We start from the raw sequence: 19,064 nt of genomic DNA on the forward strand, positions 1-19,064 counted from the left end.
TGTACATATCTACCTTAACTGTACATATCTACCTTAACTGTACACATCTATCTTAACTGTACATAGCTACCTTAACTGTACATAGCTACCTTAACTGTACATATCTACCATAACTGTACATATCTACCTTAACTGTACATAGCTACCATAACTGTACATATCTACCTTAACTGTACACATCTACCTTAACTGTACATATCTACCTTAACTGTACACATCTATCTTAACTGTACATGTCTACCTTAACTGTACATATCTACCTTAACTGTACATATCTACCATAACTGTACATATCTACCTTAACTGTACATAGCTACCTTAACTGTACATAGCTACCTTAACTGTACATATCTACCTTAACTGTACATAGCTACCTTAACTGTACATAGCTACCTTAACTGTACATAGCTATCTTAACTGTACATATCTACCTTAACTGTACATAGCTACCTTAACTGTACATATCTACCTTAACTGTACATATCTACCATAGCTACCTTAACTGTACATATCTACCTTAACTGTACATAGCTACCTTAACTGTACATATCCACCTTAACTGTACATATCTACCATATCTACCATAACTGTACATATCTACCTTAACTGTACACATCTACCTTAACTGTACATAGCTACCTTAACTGTACATAGCTACCTTAACTGTACATAGCTACCTTAACTGTACATAGCTACCATATCTACCTTAACTGTACATAGCTACCTTAACTGTACATATCCACCTCAACTGTACATATCTACCATATCTACCTTAACTGTACATATCTACCTTAACTGTACATAGCTACCTTAACTGTACATATCTACCTTAACTGTACATATCTACCATATCTACCTTAACTGTACATATCTACCTTAACTGTACTTATCTACCTTAACTGTACATACCTACCTTAACTGTACATACCTACCTTAACTGTACATAGCTACTACATAGCTAACTGTACATAGCTACCTTAAGTAGACATCTTACGTTTCCATAGCGTATGGATGGATGGATGGATGGATGGATGGATGATGGATGGATGGATGGACTTTATTTGTCATTGCTACAGTACAGGTACCAAACAACGACATTTAGGAGGGGTGGCTCCCCTGGTGTTAGGAAAGGGAAAAAAAAAACACATTTTAGAAAAAGCATAAAATCACAAGAAGGTAAGGAGCTGGTTTACATAAATAAAGGCTATGTACACAATCCACTGTACTATACTGCACAGATAGTCAACTAGGGTTGTCATATTGCACAAAAGTATTTTTTCACGTTATTTTAAAGTGTCACAGTTTGCAGGCTTGAAATGTACATGTTTGTGCCTCAGCACTAGCTGCCATACAATCCGTCCGGACTGTCCTGGGCCCAGAACTTAGGCCTTTGCTGTGTTCAGGGCCTTGACGGCCCTGTGGTAGAAGCAGTTCTTCAGTCTGTTTGTCTTAGCGGCCGGGGTCCTGTACCTCCTATTCGAGGGCAGCCTGATAAAGTGTTCGTGCCCAGGGTGGGTCGGGTCCCTGGAGATCTTGGAGGCCTTCCTGAGACAGCGTGTGTTGTACAGCTCTTCCAGAGAGGGGAGGGGGGCGCCGGTGATCTTCTGTGCTGTTCTCACGACTCTCTGTAGCGCGTTTCTCTCCGCTGTTGTGCAGCTGTGGAACCAGTTGCAGATGCCGTAGGTGAGGATGCTCTCCACTGCGCCGTGGTAGAAGGCCACCAGTATCTCCTGCTTGTTGTGTTCTTTCCTGAGGCATCTCAGGATGTATAGCCGCTGTTGTGCCCTCTTGATGGTGCCTTTTGTGTTGTCCTTCCAGGCCAGGTCATCCCGCATGTGATGTCCCAGGAATCGGAGGGTTGAGACTCTCTCCACGCTCTCTCCGTCGATGAGCAGGGGCTGGATCTCGGACTTTTTCCTCCTGAAGTCTACGATGAATTCCTGGGTCTTTGACTTGTTTAGCAGCAGGTTGTTAACCTTGCACAGCTTGCTCAGTTGCTCTACCTCATCCCTGTACGCCGCCTCGTCCCCCCCCCGAGATACATCCCACCACGGTGGTGTCGTCTGCAAACTTTACGATGTAGTTGCTGGGGTGGACGGGGGTGAAGTCGTGGGTGTAGAGGTTGTAGAGGATGGGGCTTAGCACGCAGCCCTGGGGGGACCCAGTGCTGAGGCTGAGGGCTGTGGAGGTGTGGGGGCCCACCCGCACCCTCTGGGGGCGGTCGGTCAGGAACTCCTTGATCCACGCACATATAGAGTGTGATAGACCCAGGTCTAGTAGTTTGGTCACTAGCCTGTCTGGAAGGATGGTGTTGAAGGCGGAGCTGAAGTCCACGAAGAGCAGTCTCGCGTAGCTGTTTCCCCTCTCCAGGTGGGATAGAGTGGCGTGGAGAGTCGTCGCTATGGCGTCCTCTGTGGACCTGTGGGCTCTGTAGGCGAACTGGTATGGATCCAGGTTGGGCGGGAGGCGTGTGAGTATGTGGGCCCGGACTAGTTTCTCGAAGCACTTCATGATGATTGGTGTGAGTGCCACCGGGCGGTAGTCGTTTAGGCAGCTCACCGTGCTTTTCTTCGGGACTGGGATGATAGTTGAGGTTTTCAGGCAGGGTGGGACGGTGGCCTGGGACAGGGACTGGTTAAAGATGTTGGTGAAAACCCCGGCCAGCTGGTCGGCGCAGTCTCTCAGCACCCGTCCCAGGACGCCATCCGCCATCCGTGACACCTGACTGGACGCCATCCGCCATCCGTGACACCTGACTGTCACGTTTCATATCCAGACGGACTCACACACGTCAGATCTGCCCAGAGCGTCGAGGCTTTTAAAACATTAGCCAAGACACACCTCTTCTCCCTGGCCTTTGACCTGAGGTGAGCCTGCCTCCCCACTGTTGTATTCTGTATTGCACCTTGTTTTTGTTTTTAGTGTATTTTTATTTGTTGTTTTCTTACTCACTCTTTACTAGTGTTTTATCTGTTAAGCACTTTGGGCGGCTGTTTTGTCGTGCTGTATAATGTGCTGTATAAATAAACATGACTTGACTTGAAACACAGACGACGACCACAAAGTGTTGAAAATTCTACAAAATGTTGTTTTATTGAAAAGCCAGACAGGACAGTAAGAACAGTACATCTCCGTAGGGAATGTGGGCTTGTGGTTTCATCTCTCTGTAAAAATAAAGCTGCTCTGGAGCACGGAGGCGCCTCTCTCTCTCTTTAGAGAGTAGATCTCTCTCTCTCTCTCTCTCTTTAGAGAGTAGATCTCTCTCTCTCTTTAGATAGTAGATCTCTCTCTCTCTCTTTAGAGAGTAGATCTCTCTCTCTCTCTCTCTTTAGATAGTAGATCTCTCTCTCTCTCTCTCTCTTTAGAGAGTAGATCTCTCTCTCTCTTTAGATAGTAGATCTCTCTCTCTCTTTAGATAGTAGATCTCTCTCTCTCTCTCTCTCTCTCTTTAGAGAGTAGATCTCTCTCTCTCTCTGTTTAGAGAGCAGGTCTCTCTCTCTCTCTCTGTGGCTCTGCAGAGGTAGGAGCTGTCTGGCTGAACCTGAGAATCAAACCGGCATCACCAACCAAAGAGGAGAAGGGAACTGTCCTGCCACGCCTCTCTACCTCCCTCACTGGCCTGCTCTCTCTCTCTCTCTCTCTCTCTCTCTCTCTCTCTCTCTCACTGAGGCCTGCTCTCTCTCTCTCTCTCTCTCTCTCTCTCTCTCTCTCTACCTCCCTCACTCACTGAGGCCTGCTCTCTCTCTCTCTCTCTCTCTCTCTCTCTCTCTCTCTACCTCCCTCACTGAGGCCTGCTCTCTCTCTCTACCTCCCTCACTGAGGCCTGCTCTCTCTCTCTCTCTACCTCCCTCACTGAGGCCTGCTCTCTCTCTCTACCTCCCTCACTGAGGCCTGCTCTCTCTCTCTCTCTACCTCCCTCACTGAGGCCTGCTCTCTCTCTCTCTCTCTCTCTCTCTCTCTCTCTCTCTCTCTCCCTCTTTCTTTCACCCTTCCATCACAGATCTACAAGCCTTGGTGAGTAAGATGGATGTTCTACTCTCTCCAGTGCTGATGGAGGAGGATGAGGAAGAGAGGGAGAAGCACACACACCTCCGTCAGGAGGGCAGAGAACCAGGACGCAGACAGGAAGTACCAACGACGGCCCTGCACCAATCAGATCCCAGCAGCCTCTTCACATTAACCAATCAAACTCAACGGTAATCCAGTAAGTGTATATATATTTTTAAAGTCGTTTCAAGTACTAGAAAATGTTGATGAAGAGACTTTTACAGTGGAGGGGATCATCTTTAAACGTATTAAACTCTGTGGGAACGACCACCTCCATCTTTGTGGTAACCCCCCCATCCCCGCCCCCCTCCCTCCCCAAAAAACAAACACTGGACTTTTAACATTCACAAAGACCGGCCCATCGCATTTCCTGACGACAAAACCGGAAAAGTTCAAAGTTCATGAGAGTAAGAAACTGAACACCCTGGGTCCGATGCTGGTGAGAACGTTAGAATACAAAACAGGTTCTTTGACCTTCGACCCCGACATGAACACCCCCTCAGGTCTCCCTCACAGTCACTAGCTAAACTCCCCCCCCCCCCCCTCACCTTTGCCTATGAAGTGTGACAGTTCTACCGTACCAGGGGAGGCTGGGGGAAATAGGAATCAGAGGACGGGCTCATTGTGATGCAATGGAATGGAATGAGGAATGATATCAAACACATGCGAGCCCGGCCTCTGATTCCTACCTCCCCCCAGCCTCCCCTGGTGTCCCTGGGAGGGGGGGGGGTCAAGGGTCAGATGACAGCGCTGTGCGGCTCTCTGACAGACAGACAGACAGACAGATACGGGTCGCCCAGAGAACAGAGAACCACGCCTGTTCTGTTACGCTACATCTCTATCTGCGGCGCTCGCTAGCCGTTTAGCCTGACTGACTGAATACACCTCAGGGAACCACGGGGGAGGGGGGGGGGCACGAAGAGAGGACTGGACCACCCCGAAAACAATCATCATTCTTGTACAGAAGGTTGGCCACATGGGAGAGAGAGGGAGAGAGGGGGGGGGGGGGAAGGATGTCTACATTCATCAGTTCAGTTCTCCCAACACAGTTTTCACATTATCAGCAGTATCCCCCTCTACAGCCCCCCCCCCCGCCCCTACACCTGCACCCCTGCCCCCCCACGTCAACCGCCACTGGAAATGCTTGAAGTGTGTTTATTCATCTTCATATCCATACAGGGTGTTGTTGTTGTTGTTGTTAAAAAGAACAAAATCGGATCACATTCTGTTGTGTTTTTCCAGTAATAAGAGGATCAAAAATGCCGACACCCGTCAAGTTAAACCCCCCCCCCCCCCCCCTCTCCCAGCCTGTATGGTTTGGTCCAGATTCTCCTCTAGATGAAGCTTAGTGGTTTAAGGAGAGCCGCCCCCCCCCCCCCCCCCTCCCTGTTAATGCCCTGCTAGTGGTGCTGTCAGACAGCGAGGCTACAGTAATCGTCTGCGTCTGACGAGACTCAAACTCTGAACTCTATCAGTCAGGAGCTCCACTTCTACATGGAACACACCTGGGGAGGGGGCGGGGCTTAACAAAGCACGTTAGAGTCAACCTGCTGAGTGACAGGTGACCGTGACTGCCGTCTAAGACGAATGTGAACGCGGTGACGAAGGCAGAGAGGCAGGAAGTCCCTCCCTCCCTCCCTCCGCCAGAACCAGGAAGTGCTCTCGCCGACAACGCCAAATTATTACAATTATTACAATCTGCAGACTCTCAGCGACGCAACAAAAACAATCACAACTGTTCGATCGTTAACTAGCACACAGTAATCTCCCACCCCTGCTCCCCCCCCATCCCCCCCCCGCCCATCCACCCCCTCCCACCCCAGCCTACAGGAGACCTGACCACAGACCAGAAAGCATCTTCTACGGTTGAGTCTTTGATGGAGAGACTATGGAAAGTGCCTTCTAGCCCAGGACAAGTCCTCATCTGTCTGAGACCCCCTCCCCGCCCCCTCCCAGCCCCCCCTCCCCCCGCAGGCTCAGTCTGGCTCAGTCATCAGGTTGCTGTGTGGTAGTGGGGGCCTCTTCCTCCTCCTCTGCCCCTCCCTCCTCCTCTTCCTCCTGGCCCAGTTCAGGTGTAGAGGTCTGCTGCGTCTGCTCTTCTTCCAGCCCCCCAGGCCCGGGGCCCGTGGCGGGCTCCTCCTCCCCAGCGGAGGGCTCTCTGGGCTGGGGGAGGGGCTGAGCGTCGGGGGGGGTCTCCTGGGGGAGGGGCTGGGGGCCGGGCTCCTGGGGCCCGGGGGGGGTCTCCTGGGGGAGGGGCTGGGGGGGCTCCTGGGGGGGGGTCTCCTGGAGGACGTCCAGCCTCTGGGTCAGGTCGTTCCTCTCCCTCTGCAGAGCGCGACACAGCTTCTCCAGACGCTCCAGCTTCCCCTGCAGGGCACTGTAGTGGCCGTCCCTCAATGTCTTCTACAGGGGGGGGGGGGAGCGGGGAGGGGAGAGGAGAGAGGGGGAGACACGTCAGGACAACACACTTTCTACAGACGTCTAGAAAAACAGAAACAGTCACATCGCATTTTAGCATCTATCATCTTAGGAGGAGGAGGAGGAGGAGGAGGAGGAGGAGGAGGAGGAGGGGGAGGAGGAGGAGGAGGAGGAGAGGGAGGAGGAGAGGGAGGAGGAGAAGAAGGAGAGGAGGAGGAGGGGGGGAGGAGGAGGAGAAGGATAGGAGGAGGAGAAGGAGGAGGAGAAGGAGGAGGAGGAGGAGGAGAAGAGGGAGGAGGAGAAGGAGAAGAAGGATAGGAGGAGGATAGGAGGAGGAGGAGGATAGGAGGAGGAGGAGAAGAAGGAGGAGGAGGAGGAGGAGAAGGAGGAGGAGGAGAAGAAGGAGGAGAAGGAGGAGGAGGAGGAGGAGGAGAAGGAGGAGGAGAAGAAGGAGGAGGAGGAGGAGGAGAAGGAGGAGGAGAAGGAGGAGGAGGAGGAGGAGAGGAGGAGAAGGAGGAGGAAGAGGAGGAGGAGGAGAAGAAGGAGGAGGAGGAGGAGAAGGAGGAGAAGGAGGAGGAGAAGAAGGAGGAGGAGGCGGAGAAGGAGGAGGAGGAGGAGGAGGAGGAGGAGGAGAAGGAGAGGAGGAGAAGGAGGAGGAAGAGGAGGAGGAGGAGAAGAAGGAGGAGGAGGAGGAGGAGAAGAAGGAGGAGGAGTAGAAGAAGAAGAGGAACCCTCACCTCCTCAGCCATCTGCAGAAGGGCCTGGTTGTTGGTCTCCCACTTGTTGCGCCACAGAGTCGTCTCCTTCTCCAGCTTCTTGATCTTCTTTGTCATCTGGAGAGCCAATCAGCACGCAGCAGGACGCCAGGGCCAATCAGAAGTGAGGAGAGATGGTGAGAGACATCAAACCATTTGAATAAGGAAGTTCAGAATACAGTTCAACCTGAACGTACTGATGAGGTTCCCTGGTGGTCCTGACCTTGTAACCTGGTTACCATGGTTACTGACCTTCTCCATCTCCTGTCTGAAGGTGGTGAACACCTCACCTGGTTACCATGGTTACACCATGGTTTTTTGTCTGTCTTACATGTAACGATGAAGTGAGTATCAAGGACCCCAATTGAAATAAGCCAGTGGCTTTCTTGGGTTTTTATCCTTTTAGTTGACCTTGTATGTAATATGTACTTTCATGTACCTACTTCTGCAAATCTTCTAATAAAGTAATCAATCAATCAAAAAACACCCTAACCTGGTTACCATGGTTACACTCTAACCTGGTTACCATGGTTACTGACCTTCTCCATCTCCTGTCTGAAGGTGGTGAACACCTCGTTGCTCTTGGCCAACGTGGTCTGGAACTCCTCAAACTTGTCCATGTAGAGAGACAGCTGAGGAAGGGACACATACACACACACACACACACACACACACACACACACACACACACACACACACACCAGACTTAAGAACAGCTTCTGATTTTTAGTTCTGAATTCTGAGTCATTCTGAGTCGTGGCCCCCCCTCCCTGATTTTGAGGTGGTTCTGGTAGGAATAGTTAGTTAGTGGTTCTGGTACCTGCTGTTTCAGCTGGGTCTCCTGTTCCTTCATCAGCTCACACTTGTGTCTGGACTCTGTGGCGTCTTTCAGCAGCTGGAGCACAGAACACACACCATGTTACAACTTCTGGATACTATAGTAGTAGTATAGTCATAATAATAACTTTATTTGTATAGCGCTTTTCCTGCAAACGTTGCAGCTCAAAGTGCTCCAATTAAGCAATATCACACTTGAGGTCGTGCTGTTATACTGAATATCAGCACGGCTGTGATTCGGTCGTACGAGGGCGCAGTGATATTGCTTTTATACAACAGTTCTACAGCGCAATTTATTAGTTAACAGTAATAAGTGACAACAGATTATGATTTGTTTGTTTATTGAATCATTTATTTTGGCTCCGTCAACAAAAAATAGTTCCGCAACTGGACTGTTGCCTAGTAACCTGAACACAAACACCTGCAGGCTAGCTACTTTGTATTAACGGTCATTTCGGAGTGATACATAAAGTTAAAAGTCCCAGTGCTGTTATACTGTATATCAGCACTCATGGAATGCCTCGTCCAATCAAATTACTTGGTCGGAACTAACTGTTGTATAATCATTATATAATCATCATTTAATTATTTAGTAATTTAAAGGCAATATTAAAAAGATGGGTTTTTAGTCTTGACTTGAACATACAGTATGTGCTGAGGTTGCATCCCTAATGTAAACTGGCAGTGAGACACAATCTGGAGCATACAATGAGAACGCAGCCTCACCAAATCTCTTCTTCAAGAATCTCAGTTTTGTCCTGATTTAGTTGTAGAACATTTTGGGACATCCAAAGTTTTATATCTCAGAGACAATTCTCCAGCGAGCTGAGTGCATGTACAGAGTATCATCAGCATAACTATGAAAATGTACACCATGTTTTCTGATGATTCCACCTAATGGGATCATGTACAGGGAGAAGAGCAAGGGACCAAGAGCAGACCCCTGAGGGACCCCACATGTGATGTTAACATTATCACAAACAGAGTCTCCCAGGACAACAGAGAAATGCCGACCAGCTAGATAAGATTTAAACTAGGGATGTCCCAATCCGATCCACAGTATCGGTATCTGTGCGATATTGGTCCAGAATGCTGGATCTCAGATCGCACATGAAAAAAAATAGGCTGCGATCTGCGTGCCCGATCTGGCGTGTCACTCACGTGATGACCACAGTAGTAGTCAGTGGTCACGTGCAGGAGAGTTGGCTAGTAGCTACCTGTGTGTTTCCCTCTCCCTCTGCTGGTTGTATAATACAGTAGTATAGTATAGTAGTAGTATAGTAGTATAGTATGGTAGTCATGGTAACTTACGAAGTCCCTCTCCCTCTGCTGGTTGTCCTCCACCTCTCTCATCAGCTCAGCCATCCTCTGCAGCTTGGCGTCAACCAGCTGCTGCTGCAGTTCCTTGTGCTTGAACACCTTGTCCATGTGCTGCTGGGAGACACAGGCCGTTAGAGAGACACTGTCAGGTAGGGGAGGGGGGGGGGGGGTGAACACCTTGTGCTGCTGGGAGACACAGGCCGTTAGAGAGACACTGTCAGGTAGGGGAGGGGGGGGGTGAACACCTTGTGCTGCTGGGAGACACAGGCCGTTAGAGAGACACTGTCAGGTAGGGGAGGGGGAGGGGGGGGTGAACACCTTGTGCTGCTGGGAGACACAGGCCGTTAGAGAGACACTGTCAGGTAGGGGAGGGGGGGGGGGGGGGGTGAACACCTTGTGCTGCTGGGAGACACAGGCCGTTAGAGAGACACTGTCAGGTAGGGGAGGGGGAGGGAGGGGGAGGGAGGGGGTGAACACCTTGTGCTGCTGGGAGACACAGGCCGTTAGAGAGACACTGTCAGGTAGGGGAGGGGGGGGGGGGGGGGTGAACACCTTGTGCTGCTGGGAGACACAGGCCGTTAGAGAGACACTGTCAGGTAGGGGAGGGGGGGGGTGAACACCTTGTGCTGCTGGGAGACACAGGCCGTTAGAGAGACACTGTCAGGTAGGGGAGGGGGAGGGAGGGGGAGGGAGGGGGTGAACACCTTGTCCATGTGCTGCTGGGAGAGAGACACTGTCAGGTAGGGGAGGGGGGGTGAACACCTTGCAGTGCCTAGGGTGTAGGGTGTAGGGCAGGGGTCTCCAACCTTTTTTCATCCGAGAGCTACTTTGAAAAAATGTAAGTGGCCGAGAGCTACTCATATCTTATTACTTACATTCATTCACATAACGTATCAATACACTCTGAAATTCTTCACTAGCATGCTCTGTTTCACATGTCAATGTGTAAGCTCACTATAGTAGTAGCAGTATATTCTGTATCCATATATCAATGTATCACATCACCTCCATTCACATATCAAAAGCTTATAATTGTATGGTCCACATGTGTGTAATAAGTGCATTCACCTTTTCTAGTTTTTTCAGTCAGAAAACATTAGTATTTTTTTCTTCTTTTGTCTCTTTCAAAAAAATGTGTGCATGTGTGTAATAATGCATTCACTCATTCCTACACTTGAGATGAATGTCACTGCATGGAGTCTACAAGAGTTGTGTATGCTGGAGTGTATCCACTTAGGTTCACTCTTATAGAGTCATTTAGATGCTCATCTGTCAGTCTTGTTCAGAAGTAGTAGTAGTATTTCATTACATTCATATCAGACAAATCTGATTCTCAAAGGTATGTAGAGCCAAATACAACAAATACTTTCAGGGCTGCTTGGTGAATATTCTTATAGTTTTCTGGGTCTACCAGGCTCCAGAAATGTTGTGAATGTTGTTGCGATTGTAGCTGGACATTATTCTGGAGCTTTATAACCTCCATCTACATTTCTCCAGGCTTGACACTGAACAGTTCAGCTATCTGCTCTCAGTGTTTCCCCTAGGTTTGCTGCCTTGGGGAGGGGGTGGCATGGACTGTGGCATATGTGGTCTTGACTACCTGTCCACTTTCTCCCCTGGTTCTTGCTCTCTCTCTTTGGTGTGCCGACACCATCCTGCTCTCTCTCCTTCTCTATCCTCCTCTTTTGCTGTCAACCAAAAGGCAAACATAACAACCAGAGTATTTATAATTTAATAAGAGGTATAAATTGATCCATATCAATTCATAACATAATTCGAATTGAATATTGGGTTGCTGAAAAATAAATTGTATATCCATCTATAGAAAACAGACATTTCCAATGAGTGAGGGTTGTGCCAATGCTTCAATCCACTGTCCATGTACTGTAAATATACCATTATGGTATTACCATGAAGCCCAATTCTAGCAGAATAAGAAAGATTGTTTATCTACTTTAAGTAAAATAATAAAGTGCCTCCAGTTAGCTCTTTAGCTGGCAAGTGTGCAGCAGACTAGCTCATCTCATCACCTCTGAGCTAGCTAGCTAGCTAGTTCTTTGACACCATGGAACTATAATCAGACACTAGTCACAATAATAACAACCTTTCTCTGTCAGAACACTCAGCAAGTATATTTGCTAACGTTTTCAACTTGCTTACTTTCATCTGCAGACATCTCACCCTGCAAAAACTCTTGCGTCTCGCGCGCGCACACTTGCAATTTTTTTTAAATTCCCCAGCGCTGGTACAGTGACGTGACGACGTGTTGACAGACGGTAGCAATTTGATTGACAGCTGATATATATTTTTTGTGTTGGAGGGGGTGGGACATTAGTAAGGGATTGAAATTGGAAAAGGTTTCCAGGGTGATTTTTTTGGGGGAAGGCTGCATCTTTTTTACAGGTAGCTCGCGAGCGACGTGTTGGAGACCCATGTTTTAAAGGGACCTTCATGGTAAATAGTGCTATTTTTAGAACTTGCCTTACGGGCGACTCGTGTGGTCTCTGCGGGCGACCAGGTGCCCGCGGGCACCGTGTTGGCTACCCCTGGTGTAGGGTGCAGGGTGCAGGGTGTAGGGGGTAGGGTGCAGGGCCTAGGGTCTAGTGTGTAGGGTGCAGGGTGTAGTGTGTAAGGTGTAGCGTCTAGGGTGTAGGGTGCAGGGTGTAGTGTGTCGGGTGTAGGGTGTAGGGTGTAGTGTGTAGGGCCTACCTCCTCCCTGAGTTTGTAGTGCTCCATCAGCCTCTTCAGCTTGTCTAGGGTGTAGGGTGTAGGGTGTAGGGTGTAGGGTGTAGTGTGTAGTGTGTAGGGTGTAGTGTGTAGTGTCTAGGGTGTAGGGTGTAGGGTGTAGTGTGTAGGGTGTAGGGTGTAGTGTGTAGGGTGTAGTGTGTAGTGTCTAGGGTGTAGGGTGTATGGTGCAGGGTCTAGTGTGTAGGGTGCAGGGTGTAGTGTGTAAGGTGTAGCGTCTAGGGTGTAGGGTGTAGGGTGTAGTGTGTAGGGTGTAGGGTGTAGTGTGTAGGGTGTAGTGTGTAGGGTGTAGGGTGTAGTGTGTAGGGTGTAGGGTGTAGTGTGTAGTGTGTAGGGGCTAGGGGCTAGTGTGTAGGGTGTAGTGTGTAGTGTGTAGGGTGTAGGGTGTAGTGTGTAGTGTGTAGGGTGTAGGGTGTAGGGTGTAGTGTGTAGTGTGTAGGGTGTAGGGTGTAGTGTGCAGGGTGTAGTGTGTAGGGTGTAGGGTGTAGTGTGTAGTGTGTAGGGTGTAGGGTGTAGGGTGTAGTGTGTATGGTGTAGGGTGTATGGTGCAGGGTGTAGGGTGTAGGGTGTAGGGTGTAGGGTGTAGGGTGCAGGGTGTAGGGCCTACCTCCTCCCTGAGTTCGTAGTGCTCGATCAGCCTCTTCAGCTTGTCTAGTGTGTAGTGTGTAGTGTGCAGGGTGTATGGTGCAGGGTGTAGGGTGCAGGGTGTAGTGTGTAGTGTGTAGTGTGTAGGGTGTAGTGTGTAGGGTGTAGGGTGTAGGGTGTAGTGTGTAGTGTGTAGTGTGTAGGGTGTAGTGTGTAGGGTGTAGTGTGTAGGGTGTAGGGTGTAGTGTGTAGGGTGTAGTGTGTAGTGTCTAGGGTGTAGTGTCTAGGGTGTAGGGTGTAGGGTGTAGTGTGTAGGGTGTAGTGTGTAGTGTCTAGGGTGTAGGGTGTATGGTGCAGGGTGTAGGGTGTAGGGTGTAGGGTGCAGGGTGTAGGGTGTAGGGTGTAGGGTGTAGTGTGTAGTGTGTAGTGTGTAGGGTGCAGGGTGTAGGGTGTAGGGTGTAGGGTGTAGGGTGTAGGGTGTAGGGTGTAGGGTGTAGTGTGTAGTGTCTAGGGTGTAGGGTGTAGTGTGTAGGGTGTAGGGTGTAGGGTGTAGGGTGCAGGGTGCAGGGTGTAGGGTGTAGGGTGTAGTGTGTAGGGCCTACCTCCTCCCTGAGTTTGTAGTGCTCCATCAGCCTCTTCAGCTTGTCTAGGGTGTAGGGTGTAGTGTGCAGGGTGCAGGGTGTAGGGTGTAGTGTGTAGGGCCTACCTCCTCCCTGAGTTCGTAGTGCTCGATCAGCCTCTTCAGCTTGTCGGCCAGCTCCAGGTTCTCCTGCCGCAGCTTGTGGTTGTGGGAGCTGTGCTGCTCCATCTGGCCCTCGATCTCCTTCAGGGTCACCTGGAAGTGCAGGGTGGCCTCGCGCCGCCGCTCCTCGTACTCCCTGGAGCGCTGGGTGTTCTCCTCCTGAGAGAGAGAGAGACACACACGCACGTTAGTGAAGGGTGTGTAGGGGCTAGGGTGTAGTGTGTAGGGGCTGGGGCTAGGGTTTAGGGTTAGGGGGTAGGGTGTAGGGGCTAGGGTGTAGGTGCTAGGGTTTAGGGCCTAGGGTGTAGGGGCTAGGGTGTAGATGCTAGGGTGTAGGGGCTAGGGTGTAGGGGCTAGGGTTTAGGGCCTAGGGTGTAGGTGCTAGGGTGTAGGGGCTAGGGTGTAGGGTGTAGGGTGTAGGTGCTAGGGTGTAGGGTGTAGGGTGTAGGGGGTAACCATGGTTACCTTCAGGGTCTTGTTGTGCCTCTGTAGCTCCCTGCAGAGAGACTCCAGCTTGCTGCGGGCCAGCACCGCCTTGCTGTGCTCCGTCTGCAGAGACACCTTCTCCTTCACCACCTGAGACTGCTGCTTCTGCAGGGCCTTCACCTGACGCTGCATGCCCCGGCTGTCCTCCAGCTGAGAGAGAGACACACACACACACACACACACACACACACACACACACACACACACACACACACACAGTAATATACACCAGTTAGCTGACGCTTTTATCCAGAGTGACTCTGAATACATAATATTGTAGTGAGTACATACATGTGTCAGTGTTTATGGTCCAAGTGGGAATCGAACCCACAACCTAAGGGTTGTGTTAGCGCCATGCTAGCACCAGCTGAGCAGAGGACCACAGGTCTTACCAGATCAGCGTACTTCAACACAGAGTTAGCAGTTAAAAAAGACAAAACCTAAAGCGGTAGAGTATTGTGAACTTTGAACCCAAATACAATACCACAGTCACCACACATTCAACTGACGTGGAGCCTTCATTTAATTTAACTTAATTAAATTAAATGTAATTTTAAGTGAGTTCAAACCAAGTGTTGTTACATGTTGGGACTGTCTCTGGATGTTACATGTTGGGACTGTCTGTCTCTGGATGTTACAGACAGCTGACCTTCTGACCTTAACGTTTACACTTTTTTATCTCTGTTTAGAATGATAAGGTTCTATCTCCGTTTAGAATGATAAGGTTCTATCTCCGTTTAGAATGATAAGGTTCTATCTCCGTTTAGAATGATAAGGTTATAGCTCCGTTTAGAATGATAAGGTTCTATCTCCGTTTAGAATGATAAGGTTCTATCTCCGTTTAGAATGATAAGGTTCTATCTCCGTTTAGAATGATAAGGTTCTATCTCCGTTTAGAATGAGAAGGTTCTATCTCCGTTTAGAATGAGAAGGTTCTATCTCCGTTTAGGGCAGTTCAGATATATTGAGTGTCAAAGTTTTTACATTCCATTATGTTTTGTGAGATGGAACCGTTGTATTTTATTAATTACTAACTCAAAAATGTCAACATTTAAAAATAACCCCACACAGGCATTAATAAACACCTAATGGATCAGATTATGTAAAAAACTCAATTTTAAGAACCTTATAATTCTAAATGGAGATAGAACCTTATCATTCTAAACGGAGACAGAACCTTATCATTCTAAACGGAGATAGAACCTTATCATTCTAAACGGAGATAGAACCTTATCATTCTAAACGGAGATAGAACCTTATCATTCTAAACGGAGATAGAACCTTATCATTCTAAACGGAGATAGAACCTTATCATTCTAACGTCACGATAGCAGACGCCTTTATCATCCGCAGGTCTTACCAGGTCGGCGTACTTCTTACACAGGGCGGCCAGCTTCTCCTCGGGGCTGGCCAGGGTGTTCAGGGCCTGCATCAGCAGCAGCACCTCTTTACCTGCAGGACAGAGGCGGGGCGGTGAGTAACCCACAATCATATTATGTGTTGGGTTCTGGGGGAGGCTGGCGGAGGTAGAAATCGGAGGTGGACACACACGTGGGTGTGACGCCGTTCCTCGATCCGTTTCCGTGTGTTACAACAAGCCCCGTCATCCGATTTCTACCTCCGCCAGCCTCCCCTTGGTTGAAGAGGAAAAAAACAACTCAATGGAAGTTTTACGAACACCAAAGTATGTTGTGCATCGGAATAATTCTGATTGATTAACACTAGAACAGCCGTGGGTGGGGTCATTTGACCCTGTGAGTATTTTTTGTTTGTTAATGTATATCTTTGCACTCGATCAAATTTCAGGACCCTCCTTTCATGACTTGTCCTAGATATGTAGATATCTACCACCCAGTATCCTTACATGTTCTAAATCACATCAGGATAAGCTAGTATGAAGCTGTTTTGCTGTTTTTCTGTGTAGGAGGAGGTAGGCTAATTTACATGACGGCCAACTAGTGGTCGTTGTGTGTCAGTAGCAGCTTCCCATTGTAAAGACTATGGTCATGTGACCCCCGAGGCGGCTCTTATAGTAGGTAACATAGACACGGCTGTTCTAGTGTTAATTGATTGGTTAGTTGATTGATTGACAGGTCCTACCGAAGCCTTTCTGGCTCTTGCCCTTGACGGCCCCCCCTCCTCCGGGGTCCAGCTCACCGAGGGTGGGGTCCATGGGCCCGTCCTCCCTCCCAGGGGTCTCCCCTCTCACCTCCTCCCCCGCGCTGCAGCAGCCCCCCCTCCCCCCCAGCCCCGCCCCTTGCCCCTCCTCCTCCTGCCCTGGGCTGTCCAGGGCCGGGGGGGACGGGGAGCCGCTGCCCCCCCCCGCCACCAGGCCCCGCGTGGCCACCTCCAACCCTCCAACACACCCCCCCGCTGACTCCATCACACTGGTCACCAACTGGAGGAGAGAGAGAGAGAAGGGAGATGAGAGGAAGATGGGAGGAAAGAGAGATGGGAGGAAAGAGAGATGGGAGGAAGAGGAGGAGAGGAGAGGAGAGGAGAGGAGAGGGGAGGGAGAGATGGAAGGAGGGAAGGAGGGAGAGATGAGACTCAGCTACTCAAGACTAGGGGTGGGCATCGACGATCGATAATTGATCGATAAGGATCTTGGTCGATCACAAAATTAAAAATTTGGTCGATCACAAAAAAAAAAAAAAACTTTTGTTTTTGTGATCGACCAAATTTTTAATTTTGTGATCGACCAAGATCCTTATCGATCAATTATCGATCGTCGATGCCCACCCCTACTCAAGACAACAATGGTTTGTTTACTCAATTGACATAGTTAGTATCTCACAATGCAACTGTGTACGCCACTGGTCCTGGATAAGAGTTTCTGTTGAGTGAGTCTGTGCTGGAAGTATAAGTCCCTGTCTAGAGCAATCAGTCAGTTTGTATGATGTGATTAGCCCCCCCCCATACCCTGGTCTAGCCCTGGTCCTAACCCTGGTCCTAACCCTGGTCTAACCCTGGTCCTAACCCTGGGCTAACCCTGGTCTAACCCTGGTCCTAGCCCTGGTCCTAACCCTGGTCTAACCCTGGTCCTAACCCTGGTCTAACCCTGGTCTAACCCTGGTCCTAACCCTGGTCCTAACCCTGGTCTAACCGTGGTCTAACTCTGTTCCAACCCTGGTCTAACCCTGGTCCTATACTGGTCTAACCCTGGTCCTAACCCTGGTCCTAACCCTGGTCTAACCCTGTTCCAACCCTGGTCCTAACCCTGTTCCAACCCGGGTCTAACCCTGGTCCTAACCCTGGTCTAACTCTGTTCCAACCCTGGTCTAACTCTGGTTTAACCCTGGTCCTAACCCTGGTCCTAACCCTGTTCCAACCCGGGTCTAACCCTGGTCCTAACCCTGGTCTAACTCTGTTCCAACCCTGGTCTAACTCTGGTTTAACCCTGGTCCTAACCCGGGTCTAACCCTGTTCCAACCCTGGTCTAACCTTGGTCCTAACCCTGGTCCTAGCCCTGGTCTAACCCTGGTCCTAACCCTGGTCTAACCCTGGTCTATCCCTGGTCTATCCCTGGTCCTAACCCTGGTCTAACCCTGGTCTAACTCTGGTCCTAACCGTGGTCTAACCCTGGTCCTAACTCTGGTCCTAACCCTGGTCTAACCCTGGTCTAACCCTGGTCCTAACCCTGGTCCCACCACTGGTCCCACCACTGGTCCCACACTGGGCGCGTTAGCCCCGCTATGCTAAGCTAACAACCTGCCCAGCGAGGAACTGCGACTCAACTTCCTTAGTAAACAACTTCCCACCTGACCTACCTCCCTCTCTCCTCCGGGGGGAAACTCACTAGAGTCGCACAGAAACGCGCAAACAAGCGAGTCTCTCAACACGAGAGACACAGAAGGTTACAGGAGGTTAAAGTGTCACATTGTACCTGGATGTTGTCCCTCAAGTCCATTCTGTCCCTGCGATCTGAGCGTGTCGCCATGATGTGACGCAACAACACGACGTAGGCCCGCCAAGTTCGTCAAATCGCTCCGACAGCGCCGCGGCGCACGTTGCGTCCAGCGTCACGACGGCGCCGAGTCATTTGATTGGACAAGAGGCCGTTCCGTGAGTGCTGACCAGATGTCCAGAGCGAGTTTACGAACGCAGCCCTTAATGAGGGGATTTCACAGAGCAGAGAAGTGTTGTAATAAGCTGCGTCTCTGGTTAAGTAACAGAGTCCCATTGTAGTGTCGTTATTATCCCTACGCACGGGGACTTATTAGTTATTGTATGATCACAACTAGTTGTTCATTATAAACTACAGGACGTGGGAGGGGGAGGAGTGTTAAGTGCGACTATCCCACAGAACAGGTATAAAACAGGTGTTGGTTAGGACCCTGCCCCCCCCCCCTCCCCGTCTCCTGGGACAGCATTCTCCGCACATAGACTAACAATAAAATATCTTTGACATAGATAAATGTAATCTTTATTCTGAGGGTAAAAAGCACTGTATATATATATATATATATATATAAACATGACAGGTTGCAAAGGGTTGTTAAAGTCAGACTAACTCAGTTTACACACGCTGGCCAAGTCCTGCAGATGAGTACCCTGACTAGAAGGAAGGTAAATAAATGACAGATCAAGACCTTTAAACGTTGACATGGAGAGAGACGTCTAGACACAAACAGTTAAAGAAGTAGGTACATTTAATATAGGAAAAACAGAGGACAAGACAGACAGGTGTAGCAGCACAGAAACAAGCGTCATTGCATAGTTGTTTGGTTCACACCCCAGACCAATTATACAGGAATCTCTCCATTTAAAAAACAAAAGAAAACTAAATAGCTCATAGCATCGCATGGTATCCAAGGAATGAGTCGTCGTAGGGAAAGGAAAGGTTGTGAAACTGGGGGAAGAAAAACAAACATGTGCAAACTACCGTCAATCACCTCGTAAAACTGGATTGAGCTCACTGCTAGCCTAGCCAACTAGCGCCTAACCACTAATCTGTACAAAGTAAACAGATAAAACAGAAAGAGAAACTGATTTATTTTCAGGTTTAGACACCTCCACCGTGACGCACCCTCTCTGGAGCACAGTCATAAAGAGTTATGAACAGTTATGAACAGTATGTGTGGATCTGCATAACAGTTCACGGGAGTGTTTAATAATGTCTAGACACT

General features: G+C 49.4%; 1 protein-coding gene across 1 annotated transcript; it reads right to left on the bottom strand.

Moving 5' to 3' along the window:
* Positions 1 to 6,033: 6,033 nt before the first annotated feature.
* Positions 6,034 to 16,318, bottom strand: txlng (taxilin gamma; the record flags this gene model as incomplete). The annotated part of the gene is made up of 9 exons (XM_080539825.1): positions 6,034 to 6,450; positions 7,203 to 7,298; positions 7,760 to 7,852; positions 8,041 to 8,115; positions 9,369 to 9,488; positions 13,414 to 13,608; positions 13,915 to 14,085; positions 15,296 to 15,387; positions 16,036 to 16,318. 9 exons carry the CDS (start codon positions 16,316 to 16,318, stop codon positions 6,034 to 6,036), a joined length of 1,542 nt encoding a protein of 513 aa, XP_080395951.1.
* Positions 16,319 to 19,064: the final 2,746 nt, after the last annotated feature.

This window comes from Nansenia antarctica (genome assembly GCF_963989245.1).
Source record: "Nansenia antarctica genome assembly, chromosome: 9".
NCBI classification, from domain to species: Eukaryota; Metazoa; Chordata; class Actinopteri; order Argentiniformes; family Microstomatidae; genus Nansenia; species Nansenia antarctica.